Source organism: Rhinatrema bivittatum, chromosome 12, assembly GCF_901001135.1.
Source record: "Rhinatrema bivittatum chromosome 12, aRhiBiv1.1, whole genome shotgun sequence".
Lineage (NCBI taxonomy): Eukaryota > Metazoa > Chordata > Amphibia > Gymnophiona > Rhinatrematidae > Rhinatrema > Rhinatrema bivittatum.
In genome coordinates, this window is record NC_042626.1 from 71,702,921 (window position 1) to 71,720,782 (window position 17,862).

The 17,862-nt window shown below is 52.0% G+C and overlaps 1 protein-coding gene across 2 annotated transcripts in view; it reads right to left on the bottom strand.

Annotated features, from left to right (window-relative positions):
- IGFBP4 (insulin like growth factor binding protein 4) overlaps positions 1 to 14,221 on the bottom strand; it is a 35,296-nt gene extending 21,075 nt beyond the window's left edge. For both annotated transcript variants that reach the window (XM_029573597.1, XM_029573596.1), the window contains exon 1: positions 13,640 to 14,221. In XM_029573597.1, coding sequence (XP_029429457.1) covers positions 13,640 to 13,985 — 346 coding nt within the window. In that variant the 5' untranslated portion in view covers positions 13,986 to 14,221. The remainder of the gene's footprint in view (positions 1 to 13,639) is intronic.
- Positions 14,222 to 17,862: the final 3,641 nt, after the last annotated feature.

A 17,862-nucleotide genomic window follows, 5' to 3' on the forward strand; every position in this document is an offset into this window, starting at 1 on the left:
ATTGCATCGGCCCCCAAGCAGGTGAGCCATGAGTGCAGGGAAGACCTGTCCAGTGCTTGGTGTGGAATCAGCGCCAGGGCATCGAGCAGGTTCCTCGCCTGTTTTCTGGATGGCATTTGTAGCTCACAGTTGTACGAAGGCGAGGAAATGTTTGAGAGGAATTTTTGGAAGTGTCTTTTGTGGTCGGAGTTGTTTTCTGCTTGTTTCTCAAGCCTGTGGTTCATGCAAGGAGCAGGCTCCCTTTCCAAGCTGCTTTGACCCAGGTCTGAGGTAGTGAAGGTCACATGATGCCCTCCCTGGCAGAGGTGGCGCATCAAACACAGATGCAGGGCATTTAAAAACCAAATCAAACCCTGGAAAGTGGCAAAAGTGGAGAGGCTTGTTTCCTGAATACAACAAACATGCTGAACTCAGTAGAGAGTGGTAGACCATCCAGTAACTCAGGAGACTGGCCCATGCAGTCTGCCCAGGTAACTCCTATCCACACTGCTAAGACTCTGTCCCACCTGCCAGCCATAGAGGGTGACTGCCTCCAGGCTATCGCTCATCATCCAGGACAGATTTTGCTGTTTTCCTAGGCCCACCTCAACCACCAAGCTTGTAAAAGTCTAAATGGTTACCACAATGGACACAGCTGTTGTCCAACATTTTACTTATTACATTTATTTCTTGTTCCTGCTGGACAGTGCCCGACCTCCATTGGCCTGCCGTCCCCAGTCCAGTTGATTTCTGGGGAGTTTGTACCTGAGGCAGTGGAGGCTGAAGTGACTCGCCCATGGTCACAAGGACTGGCAGCAAGATTTGAACCCTGGTTTGTAGCTCGCTGCTCTAACCACTAGGATCTCCTCCACTCCAAACTGTACATTTAGCAACAAAAAAAAAAAAAGGAAATTAGTATACGTAAGTCTCGGATAAGCGTTCTGCTTGGAGCCTTTCACGTTTCCTCTCACTGTGAATTCAGTCTCTGTGCTTCAGGGAGACTGGGTGACCCTCGGCATTCTCTCAGCAGTAGACGAGGCAATTCTCACAGCCCCCACCGAATCCCCTCATGTCCCAAGGCACAGTCGGAAAAAGCATGCACCTGCTGTGCGGGACGAATCCTGAGCTGCTCGGGGTGTTTTTTTCTAGGCCTCCCTGCAGGAGGGAGCTGCATGCCAGCGAGCCCTGGCACTTTATGATCATAGAGGTGCCATGCGAGCCCATTTTAGGTCAGTCCGGGATTCCTGACAGCCCCGTCCTGCTACCTGTAGTGCTGATTTCAAGGGGTAGCAGGAGGGATTACAATCCCCACAATGCACTGGGACCAAACGTCTTCCTCCCGGCCATGCACATTCAGCAAAGCAATCTCTGCTGCTCTGAGTGCCCTTTCAATGTTGTCTAAGAGCAGGGTAGAACTTTTTGTCACTGGTATTGATGTGTTTTGGCTAATGTTTACTGAGAAAGTAGAAAAAAAAGAGCCTTGACCGCTGACCCTCTCTAGGGCAAAATACAAGTCCAGGACCAGTCAATACCAGTTGCAATGTTGGCAAACAGACAGGTACAGTAAGCCTGGCGGCACTGGGAGTATTTATCTGTAAAAGTTTTAAAAAAACAACCCTTGGTAACAAGCAAAAACTGCTGGAGATAAAAGGAGTGGGGGCTGGTGATCAGCTGGTTCCATTTCAGCAGGACAGGCAGATCCAGTCCTCCCAACTCCCCCTCGCCCCTCCCACACACCACTTTGCACGTAGGGACATTAGAACTGCCCTGGGGTACAATCAGGAGTGGATCAGCCTGGTTAGTTGATTTGGGATGAGGTGGCAGGGGCGCTGCTGTGCTCCTTCCCGGTGCAGGCTTCCATTATACATGGGGTATTCCCAGCTCTCCTACTGAGGCTGTGCCAGGTCTAGTTTCCAGGGTAACCATCTTATGCCAATTAGCTTTGCGCTTAACCTGCAGATATGGAAATACTTCTGATGTACATCCATCGGGGACAGCCCTAGAGGCTCTCTCAGCAGGCCCATATCCTGGGAGGGAGCCTCTGTCCTGGGAAAAGGTTGCTGGAGCTTGGAGGCTCTGGGCATAGGCTACCATCTGTCCTCACCCAGGCCGAAGCCAGAGCAAGTTACCAGATGGTTCCCGCTTCTCGAGGACAGGCTGAACAAGCAATGTTCCTTCACCTCTGGCACCAGCATGTTGCTGGGTCAGGCAGCCCTGGCTTGTTTTCCCTCTCCTGGCTCCCTTGGAATAACAGTTGCCGCCTCTTGTCCTTTGATAACCTTCTTTGATTTCCAATCAGTTACTGAGTGGTGCCTGGCCAGAGTGGACATTGTGTTTCTAGCGGTGGGCTGGCAGGATGTGACGGTAAATGAGAAACCATCCCTGGTGCTGTTGGCGGAGACTCGGAGGCTCTTGGGGGGTCATCTGAAGACGTTCTCCAGTGCAGTGAAGAAGCCTCAGATTCACCGTGCAGAGTAAAGATGCAGAAAGTGGACGCTACAAGCAACATCCTCTGTTTCCATGCAAGAACATCCTCCTTCCAATCCGGACAGCACCACTGCCCTTTCCTCCCCACCCCCTCTCCAACCTGCCTAACACATTTCAGTGGAGCTTTAAGACACAGTCCTCTCCCAATACATATGTTCCACCTCTTATCAGGGAACCATCAGGACAGCACTGCTCTCCTTACTTCTCCCCCTCCATCTCTCACCAGGGTATCATCGCAGATAGGCTCTTCCTTACTTCTTAGGGGGAAACAGGGATGGTTTACAGGAGATTGGATGCCACCAGAAGTCCAGGTGAAACAGAGAAAGCACAAGCGACGTTTAATGGCCTTCTTATGGGCTACCACCTGACCCTAGTCTCATCTCTGGAACAATACTAGAGAAAGCAGGGAATTGGTCCTTATAACTGGCTTAGCATAGTACATGACAGCAGCAAAAGGTCAATCCAGTTACTCCTGTCCACACCACCAAGGATGTATCCCAGCTGCCAGCCATAGTGCATCACTGCTTATGAGATGTCATCTTCCTCCATTGTAGGCCACCTTCCTGGGAGCTCAGCATGCAAGATTCCCTTCTTAGTTCACTCCCAGCACCCTTCTCTTCCCATTTTGTCCTGGATAAATATGGAAGATCACTGACCACACCACATTCTGACCATGGCCCTAAGGTCAAAGAATGTATTAGTACTCAGAGCGGGTCTGCAGAGAGCGCCAACTTCTAAAACTGGGAGTGGGAGGAAATCTGTTCCCTTAAGACTGAGTGTGACTTTTCCTGACCTCTGACCGCCCCCTCCTACCTCCAGCCGGATGAAGGAAGCTTTCCATGATAACCTTTAAGCAGAGAAGTCCAGCGGTCAGAGGTCTGAGACTCGGGGGAAGAATTAGATGGTGTAAATGGGACTAGATCAGGGCCGGATGTAGGCACAGGAAACATAGGCACATGCCTTGAGCATCAAAGTCTGAAGGCACCCAAAAACTTGGATTCCCCCTGCTGCTCTCTGCTTTCCACGGGGAGTCAAAGGAGGGAATCCCTTGCCCTATGCGTATCAAAAATAGGTGACTATCAGCTTGCCATTCATTTTAATGGAAGTAGGTCTGTGAGGGGCCTGTGATCTCAGATTCACCAAGGGACCTATGAGGCAACCTTAATTAGATAAAGGCTTAGAAACACTTGATGACAGGGATCTATGTTCTATGACATTTCAATTCTTTACTGTTGTTTTCTTGATATTTTTCTTGACAATATTACAGTTGTTTGTACTTTGCTCATGTCCCATCATGGAATAACAATTATTTTGAAAGAACAAAACAGTGTATATGAGTGTGTGTGTGTGTGTGTGGGGGGGGGTTTCCTATCCTCTCTTAGTCCATTCCAATGATGCACGGAGAAAAGATCATTCTATAATGGGGCAGCACCCCCTGCTGGTGGAAGCAGAGGATTAGCGTATTCCACCAGCAGTGTTCCAAGCAGACTTTGCAATCTGCTGACATACTTTGCTTATTCCTTAAGGGCATAGCAGTGGCTCTGGAGACGGGATAGAAGGTAAGGTTTGTCTTTTTGCGGATGACACTAAGATCTGCAACAGAGTGGACACGCCGGAAGGAGTGGAGAGAATGAGACGGGATTTTAAGGAAGCTGGAAGAGTGGTCGAAGATATGGCAGCTGAGATTCAATGCCAAGAAGTGCAAAGTCATGCATATGGGGTGTGGAAATCCAAAAGAGCTGTATTCGATGGAGGGTGAAGAGCTGGTGTGCACGGAGCAGGAGAGAGACCTAGGGGTGATAGTGTCTAACGATCTGAAGTCGGCAAAACAATGTGACAAGGCGATAGCTAAAGCCAGAAGAATGCTGGGCTGCATAGAGAGAGGAATATCAAGTAAGAAAAGGGAAGTGATTATCCCCTTGTACAGGTCCTTGCTGAGGACTCACCTGGAGTACTGTGCTCAGTTCTGGAGACCGTATCTCCAAAGGGACAGAGACAGGATGGAGGCGGTCCAGAGAAGGGTGACCAAAAAGGTGGAGGGTCTTCATCGAATGACTTATAAGGAGAGATTGAAGAATCTAAATATGTACACCCTGGAGGAAAGGAGGAGCAGAGGTGATATGATACAGACTTTCAGATACTTGATAGGTTTTAATGATTTAAAGACAATGACAAACCTTTTCCATTGGAAAAAAATCAGCAGAACCAGGGGTCACGATTTAAAGCTCCAGGGAGGAAGACTCAGAACGACTGTCAGGAAGTATTTCTTCACGGAGAGGGTGGTGGATGCCTGGAACGCCCTTCCGGAGGAAGTGGTGAAGACCAAAACTGTGAAGGACTTCAAAGGGGCGTGGGATAAATACTGTGGATCCATAAAGTCTAGAGGATGTGAATGAAGTGAAGAGGCATGGGGGTGGCTTGCGGGAATGACGGCTACTACCTGGAGATTAATACCCTTATTCAATAAACATACTCACTGTCAATGCGACTCCAGCATTGCTCTATGCTTCAACGGCAAGAGGAAATGTGGTAAAAAGGATTTGCATTCACAAAAAAACAGGGAGTAGCTTGCTTGTTACGGCGGTTACTACCCCAAACCAAATAAGCCTGATACTTCACACATATCCAGCATAGCTCTCTGCTTCAACGGCAGGGGAGAAAGACTGATACTTCACTTTCAATGCATATCCAGCATAGCTCTCTGCTTCAAAGGCAGGGGGGAAAGAGGAAAAGATGATTTATATTCAGGCAACAACCAACAAGGGCTGAATGGCACAGGCTGGGTAAACAAATAAGCATGGAGTAGCTTGCTTATTGCAGCAGTTACTACCCCTAACCAATTAAGCTAGATACTTCACTTAGATGCAGCTCCAGCACTGCTCTCTACATCAATGGTGGGGGTGGAAGGTAGCTAGAATCAAAAAGTTACTAATAAGGGCCAAGAGTAACAGATAAGTATGAGAAAAAAAAATAGTGTGAAAGCTTGCTGGGCAGACTGGATAGGCCATTTGGTCTTTTTCTGTCGTTATTTCTATGTTTCTATATGTTTCTATGTTTGGAAGGTGTGTTGCCTCCAGAAAGAGCTGAGAGAAAAGTACCAGTACTGTCAAAAGGAAACTTTGCATCTGATTTCTTAAGGAGTGTGTGAAAGCTTGCGGTTGAAAGCCAGTATAAGATGGGCCTGTATGTCAAGGGCAGCTAATAAGGGTTTGGTGAGTGAGGCTGCTCGGCAGATGGCCGACCAGCAACATCACACACAGTGCCAAATGAAACAGGAGCCCGCTGACCCTTGGAATAGGGCTGGGCAACTGGAAGTTGAGCTCTCTCTCTCTCATATTCCAGATAGTGCTTCAGTGTGTCTCGCTCTTAGCCCACTCAAGTTGAGTTTCCTTGAATCTTGGCCAATGGCCAATGTCCATATTGCCTTGGGAAGTCTTCAGTCTCTTATTTACATCTACTTATGCTGAACTTGCTGGTTGACCTTTCATTTCTCCCACATGACTGGTCTGACACTGATAATCTGGAGTCTTGGGTACTGGGTTATCAGAAGAGATAATGGACTCTAGTCTGGTATGATGGGTTGGTGATATTATGCCAGATATTGATCTGATTTCTGCTACAGAAAGAATGCACTTGCTGATTAGATGCTGTTTCAGCAAACTGTCCGTAGTAGGGTCTGGCTTTCGTCTGAGAAGCCTAAAATTAAGTTTACTCCTGGTTTGTTTACATGGCCAGATCCAGTCTCTCTTGGAGTCATAATGGAAACTGTGCTGAAAAGATATTCTTTCATGGCAGTGTTACGTGGTCTCCTGTAATGGTGCAGGGACTTTAGAGAAGGGACGCACGACGTATATCCCTTTCTTGCTTTTAGCTCCTCAGACTTGGAATAAGCAGAGCTATGACCCCCTTTTATTTAGCTCAGACCAGAAGCAAAGTTTCTTTTTGATGGATGATCGTGGTGTCCAGGTTTTCAGTTTTCCCAGGGGAGTTGTGTGCAGCTCTTGCCCCTGGAATCAGGAGCAGTATTTGGGCTTGACACCCAAGAAATAAGGAAATTCTGTTTTATGTAGGCTTGGCCATGAAAACCATGGAGAAAGAGACAGCTGGGGAGATGGAGCACACTGGCTTACAAAGAAGACTAGGGATGATGATTGGCGGGGGGGGGGGGGGGGGGGGGATCCTATTATTTACTGGCTCCCCTTATGCAGTAAGGAGTAGGAGGAACCGGAGCCCTGACCCAGGAGTGGCTTGAAGGTCAATCTCAAAGCAAAGGCTACACTGCTGCTGCTGCTGCTGCTACTCTAGGAATATGCTGCCTGGATATGCACCCCAGAGGTGGCTGCATGTATGAATCTGAAGTAATGTAAACAGCAGGGTTGGAGTTAAATAAACCCCAATTAATATTCATGTTGTCTCAACCTCCCTAAGCTAATAAACCAGACCTAGGTCTGCCGCTCTGCCTTGGCTCTCTTGCTAGAGTGAGCTATAAATACAATTTAGCTTGCAAAACTTGGCAAACAGCTCAAGTCAATTCTTAGCGTTACTTTTCACCTCCACTGCAGCGGAAAGCAGCTAGAAAACAGCGATCTCAAAGAGACAGGGCTGGAAGAGGAAAGAGACACTGCAAGCATAGAGCAATGCACTCTGCATGTGGATAACTCTCCAATGCACCTTTCCCCACGTTCACAGAGCAGCAGAGACAGGCAGGCAGACTAAAGTAAAGGCTAATTGGGAGCCAGCAGGAACTGGTCAGTGGCATCAGCAGCTTCTTTGCCTCTCAGTGCAGCAGGGCATGCTGACAGCATACATTTAGAAGCTGGTGTTGGGGAGAGTAGGGGGCAGCAAATCTGGACAACACCACTTCAGCTTTCTGCATGCTCCTCCCCTGACTATTGTGGATTGTGTGACATCACAGAGTGTATGAGCGGCAGAGAAGCCCAGGGATGCAGTGACATCACAGAGTGAATGAGCAGCAGGGAATCCCAGGGATGCGGTGACATCACAGAATGAATGAGCAGCAGGGAATCCCAGGGATGCGGTAACATCACAGAGTGAATGAGCAGCAGGGTATCCCAGGGATGCGGTGACATCACAGAGTGTATGAGCAGCAGGGAATCCCAGGGATGCGGTGACATCACAGAGTGAATGAGCAGCAGGGTATCCCAGGGATGCGGTGACATCACAGAGTGTATGAGCAGCAGGGAATCCCAGGGATGCGGTAACATCACAGAGTGAATGAGCAGCAGGGTATCCCAGGGATGCTGTGACATCACAGAGTATATAAGCAGCAGGGAATCAATCCTGAGGATGTTATAATGTCACAGTGAGTATGAGGAACATGGGATCTCAGGAATGATGTAGCATAACAAAGTGTGTGAGCAGCAGGGAATCCCAGGGATTCAGTGATTCACAGAATGTGAGCAGCAGGAAATCCCAGGGATGCAGTGACATTGCAGAGTGTGAGCGGCAAGGAACCGCAGGAATTCTGTGACATCAGAGAGTGTGAGCAGCAGGGAATCCCAGGGCTGCTGTGATATCACAGAGAGAGTGAACTGCAGGGAGCCTATAGACAGTGTGGAATTATTGAAATCCAAGGAAGTGCCTTCTGAGATCTAAAACATCTCAGCCCAGTCCTACCTATCACACCAAATAACCACTGTAAGGAAAGGAATAAAGCACCAGAAGAGAACCCCAAGAACAGGAAGTTCCCTAGAATAATTAGAGTTTGTGAGAGGTGCACAGTTCTTTTACTGTCCCCAGCCCTGGAGAGAAAAGCTTTGCTCCCATCTGTCCTAATGTGAAAAAAGTGAAATCGATCCTGTCCATCTCGCTGTCAGTTTCAAACAATGACGTTGTTTACCTTCCAGGTAAATATTAACTGGAAGAGGAGCTGCAGGGCCATTAATTCATCCTCCCCCAACTTTGGCCATGCACATGTTCCTTCTCCCCTACAGCTTCCATTACCCCATCCACAGCACATTGCCAGGGTATGTGGAGGGAGATCTTTGTCATTCACCCAACTCCTAAATACTGTTGAATCAGCTCCCATCTCCTCCCTGCACTACCCCCCCACTAAGCAGGCAATCTCTGCCTATGCTTCCCTCTCTCCACATTTCCTGGGTTCTTAATAGTCCCATGTGAGATGAGCCAGAAATGCTTTACCCCTCCCGCTCATCCTGCCTGTAGTGTGGGAGGGAGCAGCCCATGGTGAGGGTCCTGAAGGAGATCACTGAGTCTGCTCACAGCTGGACACCCACACTTTCTCCACTCAGCTGTCACTCACTACTCCCCAAAAAGCCTGCCATCCTATTAACATTACTGCACAATGGGAAATGGGAAGAAAGCCTCAGCTTAAGCTGCCTCCTAAGGCTCTTGGAAACTGCTGAGTTATGCAGCACCAAGCCAAAGGCAGCAGATTTCCCCCTGCCGAGGAGAAAGTAACTGTATGAGAAAGGCTGGCACACTCCAAGCCAAGAAAAGAAGGGGTCAAGAACCCCACATAGCTCCCACCTCAGCTCCCCCTCTCACCCTGCCCCATCCCACCCCACCTCTCAGCTCCCCCATCCCACCCACCTCAGCTCCCCCATCTCACCCTGCCTCATCCCACCCCACCTCAGCTCCCCCATCTCACCCTGCCCCATCCTACCCCACCTCAGCTCCCCCATCTCACCCTGCCCCATCCTACCCCACCTCTCAGCTCCTCCATCTCACCCTGCCCCATCCCACCCCACCTCAGCTCCCCCATCTCACCCTGCCCCATCCTACCCCACCTCTCAGCTCTCCCATCTCACCCTGCCCCATCCTACCCCACCTCTCAGCTCCCCATCTCACCCTGCCCCATCCTACCCCACCTCTCAGCTCCCCATCTCACCCTGCCCCATCCTACCCCACCTCTCAGCTCTCCCATCTCACCCTGCCCCATCCTACCCCACCTCTCAGCTCTCCCATCTCACCCTGCCCCATCCTACCCCAACTCTCAGCTCCCCATCCCACCCCCCCACCTCTCAGCTCCCCATCTCCCCCTGCCTCATCCCACCCCACCTCAGCTCCCCCATCTCCCCCTGCCCCATCCCACCCCACCTCTCAGCCCCCCCACCTCTCACCCTGCCCCATCCCACCCCCCCACATCTCATCCCCCCATCTCACACTGCCTCATCTCACCCCAACTCTCAGCCCCCCCACCTCTCAGCTCCCCATCTCACCCTGCCCCATCCTACCCCACCTCTCAGCTCCCCCACTTCTCAGCCCCCCCACCTCTCACCCTGCCCCATCCCCCCCCCACATCTCATCCCCCCATCTCACACTGCCTCATCTCACCCCCAACTCTCAGCCCCCCCACCTCTCAGCTCCCCATCTCACCCTGCCCCATCCTACCCCACCTCTCAGCTCCCCCACTTCTCAGCTCCCCCATCTCACCCTGCCCCATCCTACCCCACCTCTCAGCTCCCCATCTCACCCTGCCCCATCCGACCCCACCTCTCAGCTCCCCCATCTCACCCTGCCCCATCCGACCCCCACCTCTCAGCTCCCCCATCTCACCCTACCTCATCCCACCGCACCTCTCAGATTTCCCCATCTCACCATACTTCATCCCACCCCACCTCAACTCTCTCATGTCACCCCACATCTCCTCAGCCCACCAAACCGCTCCCCATGTCACCCTGTCTTATCTCACGCCCAGCTCTCAGCTCCCCCATATCTCCCCAACTCATCCTACCCCACCTCTCAGTACCCCCCCACATCACTCCTCAAATCACCTCTCAGGTCCGCCATGCCCCTCCACCTCTCTGCGCCTCATCTCACCCCAACTCTCAGCAGCTCCCATGTCATCTCCAAATCATCACATGCACCAATTAGCTCCCCCATGTCACCACCACAGACTGACAGAGCCTCTCTCTCTGTGTAACACTAGCACAGGCTTCGGGAACCCCCTCTCCCTGTGGGTGACACTAGCACAGGCTGCGGGAACCCTCTCCCTGTGGGTAACACTAGCACAGGCTGCGGGAACCCCCTCTTCCTGTGGGTGACACTAGCACAGGCTGCGGGAACCCCCTTTCCCTGTGGGTGACACTAGCACAGGCTGCGGGAACACCCTCTCCCTGTGGGTAACACTAGCACAGGCTGCGGGAACCCCTCTCCCTGTGGGTGACACTAGCACAGGCTGCGGGAACCCCCTTTCCCTGTGGGTGACACTAGCACAGGCTTCGGGAACCCCCTCTCCCTGTGGGTGACACTAGCACAGGCTGCGGGAACCCCCTCTTCCTGTGGGTGACACTAGCACAGGCTGCGGGAACCCCCTTTCCCTGTGGGTGACACTAGCACAGGCTGCGGGAACACCCTCTCCCTGTGGGTAACACTAGCACAGGCTGCGGGAACCCCTCTCCCTGTGGGTGACACTAGCACAGGCTGCGGGAACCCCCTCTTCCTGTGGATGACACTAGCACAGGCTGCGGGAACCCTCTCCCTGTGGGTGACACTAGCACAGGCTGCGGGAACCCCCTCTCCCTGTGGGTGACACTAGCACAGGCTGCGGGAACCCTCTCCCTGTGGGTGACACTAGCACAGGCTGCGGGAACCCTCTCCCTGTGGCTGACACTAGCACAGGCTGCGGGAACCCCCTCTCCCTGTGGGTAACACTAGCACAGGCTGCGGGAACCCCTCTCCCTGTGGGTGACACTAGCACAGGCTGCGGGAACCCCCTCTCCCTGTGGGTGACACTAGCACAGGCTGCGGGAACCCCCTCTCCCTGTGGGTGACACTAGCACAGGCTACGGGAACCCCCTCTCCCTGTGGGTGACACTAGCACAGGCTACGGGAACCTCTCTCCCTGTGGGTGACACTAGCACAGGCTGCGGGAACCCCCTCTCCCTGTGGGTGACACTAGCACAGGCTGCGGGAACCCCCTCTCCCTGTGGGTGACACTAGCACAGGCTACGGGAACCTCTCTCCCTGTGGGTGACACTAGCACAGGCTGCGGGAACCCCCTCTCCCTGTGGGTGACACTAGCACAGGCTGCGGGAACCCTCTCCCTGTGGGTGACACTAGCACAGGCTGTGGGAACCCCTCTCCCTGTGGGTGACACTAGCACAGGCTGCGGGAACCCTCTCCCTGTGGGTGACACTAGCGCAGTCTGCGGCAGCCCCTCCCCATGCATGACCCTAGCACAGGCTGCGGGAGCCCCTTTCCCTATAGGTAACACAAACACAGCCTGTGGCAGCACCCCAATCTCCTCCATCTAAGCTTCAGCAGTTTGGCACTTTAAATCTGGAGTGGGTTTGTTTGGGTGTGGGGGTACACACCCAACTCCACCTCCTACTCTCCTTGAGGATCACATCCTGTCCCTGTAGAGGTGGGGTGGGGTTGCCATGGTAATGGGTCCCAGTCCTCAGTCACCAGGGCCCTGGGACCAGAGGCAGTCTGAGGCTCACAATGCACGGTCCAGGTGCTGGACTGGGAGAGGAAATAGCAGCGCAAGATGCCTCATGAGGGGCTTTTTTTTCCTGTTTTTCTTTTCTGTGTCCGGCTCTTTGTAATGTATTTAAAGCCTGGCATCCCGAGGAAGGGAAGTGGGCAGAGAGAGGAAATGGAGAAGCAGGGATGGGGGATGGAAATCCAAAACAGATTTCTGTATTGTATTTGTCCCTTCAGCCACCTAATATGGGGATGGGGGGGGGGGAGGGGCAGGGGTGAATCCTAGTTAATAAATGGATTCTCAGTACTAACCAGTGCACAGACCTTGAGCTCAACTAACAGCAACTTAGCATCAGTCTTAAACTCAACTCCAGCAGTGAAGCCAAGAGGCGAGGGCACACAGCCCTATCCTTCTGTGACCTTCAGCAAGTCGCTTAACCTCTCCTGTGCAAGTTCATTGGGGAAGGGACATGGCAGTAACATTGGGGACTGCAATGCACAATAATTGTGACTACTTGTAGTCCCCTGGCTCATCGTGGGAGGCGCTGTCCAACCTGAAGCTGCCAGTTTATAACATAAGAAAGCCTTACATCAACAACACAAAGTGTAAATGGGGACCTAGCAGATTTTTGGGAAGTGATATGACACACTTCCATCATTTGTTTTGCAGTGGATGGCCAGACTGCTCTTCCTTATGGGGGTCCCTGCCCTAGCAGGCAGATGCTAAGGGTGTGGAGATGGTGGGAGTTTTGCTCCTGAATGATGGCATTCCTCATCTCTGGTTTGTGTCTGGGGTATCGCTCTCCATGACTGGAGTACAGACCAGCGCCCCTTCTCCCCACCCTAACTGCTTCACCTGAGCTCTAGGCCTGAAGCCCATTTGAGACTGCAGTTGATGAAAACCCTGTCATGTCCCCTACCTCTCCCTCCACGCACATATACAGCGGTATGCACAGACCTGTACGCACAGGCACCTTGTGCTCCTCTACAAGCACCTGCAGCCCTGTGCTCGGACAGCAATGCACAGACACCTCCAACCAAGCCTTGGTCCTCGGAAAGCTGTCAGGTTCTCACTAAATCCTGGAAGTAGCAGCCTGGGCGCCAGATTCCCAGGGCTGAGAGTCCTGCCATGATCCCGAGGGGGGGGGAGGAGGGGCTGGAAATAGGCACTTTTAACTGGGTGCTACTCCCTTGGCTCTTAGAAGCCATTGCAACCTTGTTCTTGATGCTTTCATCACCAGGGAGAAAGCAACAGAATGAAACAGCGTCACAGTCCTGAGAATACAAAATCATCTCTGCTTCTGATGTTGCCTCACCCTCCAGTACTGCTCCCCCACTCTTCATTTCCTCCAATGGTTGCTCACTGTTAAGTATCAACACAGTGTAAACTCTCATGGGGAGTGTCACTTCCCATGTCTCCAGCCCCAAAAGGATGCCCCATGGCTGAGAGGAAAACACTCTTAGCATGCTGGAGGCTGGAGGCCAGTCACTCACCTGGAGTATCTTCTTACAGTGACACCGACAGAGCCCGTAAGGTCAGGACCCCTGGCATCTCTACAGCCGTGCTGCAGTGGCAAAGATATGCAAATCACAGCAGCAGCTCAACCGGACATGGCCTAGCAGGACAGGCCGATCCCGTGGCTTTAACTTGCAAATGTATGAGAATGGTACCCACCAGCCCTAATAGAGTCCCTTTAGCTGGGATTTGGGTTTATTTAAGTGAAGAGAAGGAGGGGGAGGGGGAGGAGGAAGGCTGCCTTACCTATGGGCTGGAGGCTGTCTTGAATGGACTGTATCTCCGTGAGGTCCATGCAGATTCCTTGGCCATTCATCAGTGTATGAAGAGGTTTCTCTATTCCCCGGGGCGGGTAGCAGCGCAGCCCCGAGCCACAGCGAGCTGTATAAACTCCACAGGACGTCCCCTTGCTCAGGGCGCAGGTGGCACAGCACCCACAGCCTGGCTCTCGCACCAGCTCCTCGCAGCCCATGGGCACCTTACAGCGGCTCAGCTTCTCCTCGGAGCATGGTGGACACTGGATGGCTTCCTCGCTCACGCAAAGCCCGCTCACGGCCAGGAGCACGATGGCAGACAGCCCGCCGGACGGCATGGCGGGGTGAGACACCAGGCGCCGTGGCAGGGTGATGGACCAGCCGGAGTGGTGCAGCAGAAAAGCGACTTAAACGGAGCTGGCGAGGGCAAGGTGCACCTGCCGACGGCGGGACAGGTGGGTGCTGGTCCGGGGCAAGGCACTGGTAGGGATCAAGAGAGCATGTCAGGCCCCCAGGTCTTTACAGTATGATGAGTGACCAAGCAAAGTTGAACAGGCATTCTCTGTAAGGAGGGACTCTGTGCTCTCAGTGCAAGCTCCGCGCCTCTGGACTTTATACCAGCTTTTAACCACACCCCCATCTTCCCTACTGCAGGGAGAGAGAGAGAGAGAGGGAGAGACGGACAGAGAGAGTGGGAACTGTCTGCACAAGCCAAGGGGATCTTTCCCTCTCCTCCACCATCTCAGAGACCTTAATCACCCCAAAAATGAATGGGCTGAGGCTTGGAAGCGGCTGAAATCAGAGCTAAATGGGGTTCAGGAAGGGGCTGGGGAATGGGAGGGAGGGAGGGAGGGATGTCTGCAGGCTGTAACTTTCGTGCATTCAGGACAGTTATGCAGATCCTGGCCCTAATCACATCCAAGCCAAAGTGTTCCCAAATATTGGGAGCCCAATGCAAACAAAAGCCTGGCCTCTGCCCTTCCCCCACCCTGCGGTGCACTCACTAAAGACGAGTGCCAGAAGGGACGATGTCTGGTTAAGGGGGACACCCCAAAGACATTCTCATTTTAGAAGTCAAGTGATGCTGTTTGCAGGGGGGGGGGAGGCCTGAATCAGTATAGAAAGGCTCCCCAGAAGATCTCTGTACAGTGCACTGCTCTGCTGGCAGCGGCCCATCTCTGACACTTAATGTGCAGGGCCATGGGTGCAATCACTAGATAGGCAGGTCTGGAGAGGAAAATCAGGATGTGCCTTATTCACCTCCTCTACCCCCTCCCTGATAGTATCCGTCCACCTGCAGGCACTAAGCACAGGGATGGGATTAAAAGAGAGGGGCTGCAGGATTCCTGCTGTTTCTCCCAGTGCTGTGATGATATATCACCAGAGAGCCCAGAGGACATTTGTGCTTAGCAGGACCACTGCGTGGGCGGTCAGAAATTCACCTGCTTAGGATTCAGAACTGTCCTGGGGAATCTCAGTAGGCCTCAATGCTATCACCTGTCTAAACAGGGATAGACTTAGTTTTTGGGTATTTGCCAGGTTCATATGGCCTGGATTGGCCACTGTTGGAAACAGGATGCTTGGCTTAATGGACCCTTGGTCTGACCCAGTATGGCATGTTCTTATGTTCCCTCCAGAGACTTCAATGACATCCCCTCTTAAGCCCATCATTGCCCTCCATGGTCTCTAATGGCCTCTCCCTCCTAACCTCATTGTTCATTTGCAAAGACTTCAATGGCCTCCCCCTCCTAACCTCGTCATTCCCCTCCATAGACGTCAATGGCCTCCCCCTCCTAACTTCATCATTCCCCTCCATAGACTTCAATGGCCTCCCCCTCCTAACCTCGTCATAGACTTCAGTGGTAACCCCCTCCCAAACACATCATTCACCTTCATGTAATTAAATGGCATCTCCCCTCCTAACCCCATCATTCCACTCCATAGACTTCAATGGCCTCCCCCTCCTAACCTCATTCCCCTCCATAGACTTCAATGGCCTCCCCCTCCCAGACACATCATTCACCTCCATGTAATACAATGGCCTCCCCCTCCTAACCTCGTCATTCACTTAAGAACATAAGAACATAAGAAAATGCCGTACTGGGTCAGACCAAGGGTCCATCAAGCCCAGCATCCTGTTTCCAACAGTGGCCAATCCAGGCCATAAGAACCTGGCAATTACCCAAAAACTAAGTCTATTCCATGTAACCATTGCTAATGGCAGTGGCTATTCTCTAAGTGAACTTAATAGCAGGTAATGGACTTCTCCTCCAAGTACTTATCCAATCCTTTTTTAAACACAGCTATACTAACTGCACTAACCACATCCTCTGGCAACAAATTCCAGAGTTTAATTGTGCGTTGAGTAAAAAAGAACTTTCTCCGATTAGTTTTAAATGTGCCCCATGCTAACTTGCATAGATTTCAGTGGTAACCCCCTCCCAAATACATCATTCACCTTCATGTAATTAAATGGCATTTCCCCTCCTAACCCCATCATTCCACTCCTTAAATTTAAATGGCCTACCCCTCCTAACCTCATCATTTCCCTCCATAGACTTCAGTGGCCTCCCCCTCCTAACCTCACCATTCCCCCCCTTAGACTTCAATGGCCTCCCCCTCCCAGACACATCATTCACTTCCTAACCCCATCATTCCCCTCCATAGACTTCAATGGCCTCCTCCTCCTATCCTCGACATTCCCCTCCATAGACTTCAATGGACTCCCCCTCCTAACCTCACCACTCCCCTGCATAGACTTCAATGGACTCCCCCTCCTAACCTCACCATTCCCCCCTTTAGACATCAATGGCCTCCCCCTCCCAGACACATCATTCACCTCCATGTAATACAATGGCCTCCCCCTCCTAACCCCATCATTCCCCTCCATAGACGTCAATGGCCTCCCCCTCCTAACCTCATTCCCCTCCATAGACTTCAATGGCCTCCCCCTCCCAGACACATCATTCACCTCCATGTAATACAATGGCCTCCCCCTCCTAACCCCATCATTCCCCTCCATAGACTTCAATGGCCTCCCCCTCCTAACCTAATTCCCCTCCATAGACTTCAATGGCCTCCCCCTCCCAGACACATCATTCACCTCCATATAATACAATGGCATCCCCCTCCTAACCTTGTCATTCCCCTCCATTGGCATCCCCCCTCCTAATCTCATCATTCCCCTCCATAGTCTTCAATGGCCTCCCCTCCTAACCTCGTTATCCCCCTCCCAGAACATCATTCCCCTCCATGTAATCCAACGGCCTCCCCCTCTTAATTCCATCATTCCCCTCCATACATATCAATGCCATTCCACTCCTAACCTCATCATTCCTCTCCATAGACTTCAATGGCTTCCCCCTCCTAACCTCCCCTCCATAGACGTCAATGGCCTCCCCCTCCTAACCTCATTCCCCTCCATAGACGTCAATGGCCTCCCCTCTTAACCTTGTCATTCCCCTCCATAGACTTCAATGGCTTCCCCCTCTTATCCTCACATTCCCCTCCATAGACTGCAATAGCCTCCCCCTCCCAGAACATCATTCCCTTCCATGTAATCTAATGGCCTCCCCCTCTTAATTCCATCATTCCCCTCCATACACATCAATGCCATTCCACTTCTAACCTCATCATTCCTCTCCATAGACTTCAATGGCCTCCCCTCCTATCCTTGCATTCCCCTCCATAGACTGCAATGGCCTCCCCTCCTATCCTTGCATTCCCCTCCATAGACTGCAATGGCCTCCCCCTCCCAGAACATCATTTCCTTCCATGTAATCCAATGGCCTCCCCCTCTTAATTCCATCATTCCCCTCCATACAAATCAATGCCATTCCACTCCTAACCTCATCATTCCTCTCCATAGACTTCAATGGCCTCCCCCTCCGAACCTCGTCACTCCCCTCCATAGACTTCAATAGATTCCTCTTCCTAACCTCATCATTCCTCTCCAAAGACTTCAATGGCCTCCCCCTCCTAACCTCATCATTCCCCTCCATAGACTTCAATGGCCTCCCCCTCCCAGACACATCATTCCCCTCCATAAATGGCATCCCCCCTCCTAATCTCATCATTCCTCTCCATAGTCTTCAATGGCCTCCCCCTCCCAGACACATCATTCCCATCCATGTAATCCAATGGCCTCCCCCTCCTATCCCCATCATTCCCCTCCATAGACTTCAATGGCGTCCCCCTCCTAACCTCATCATTCCC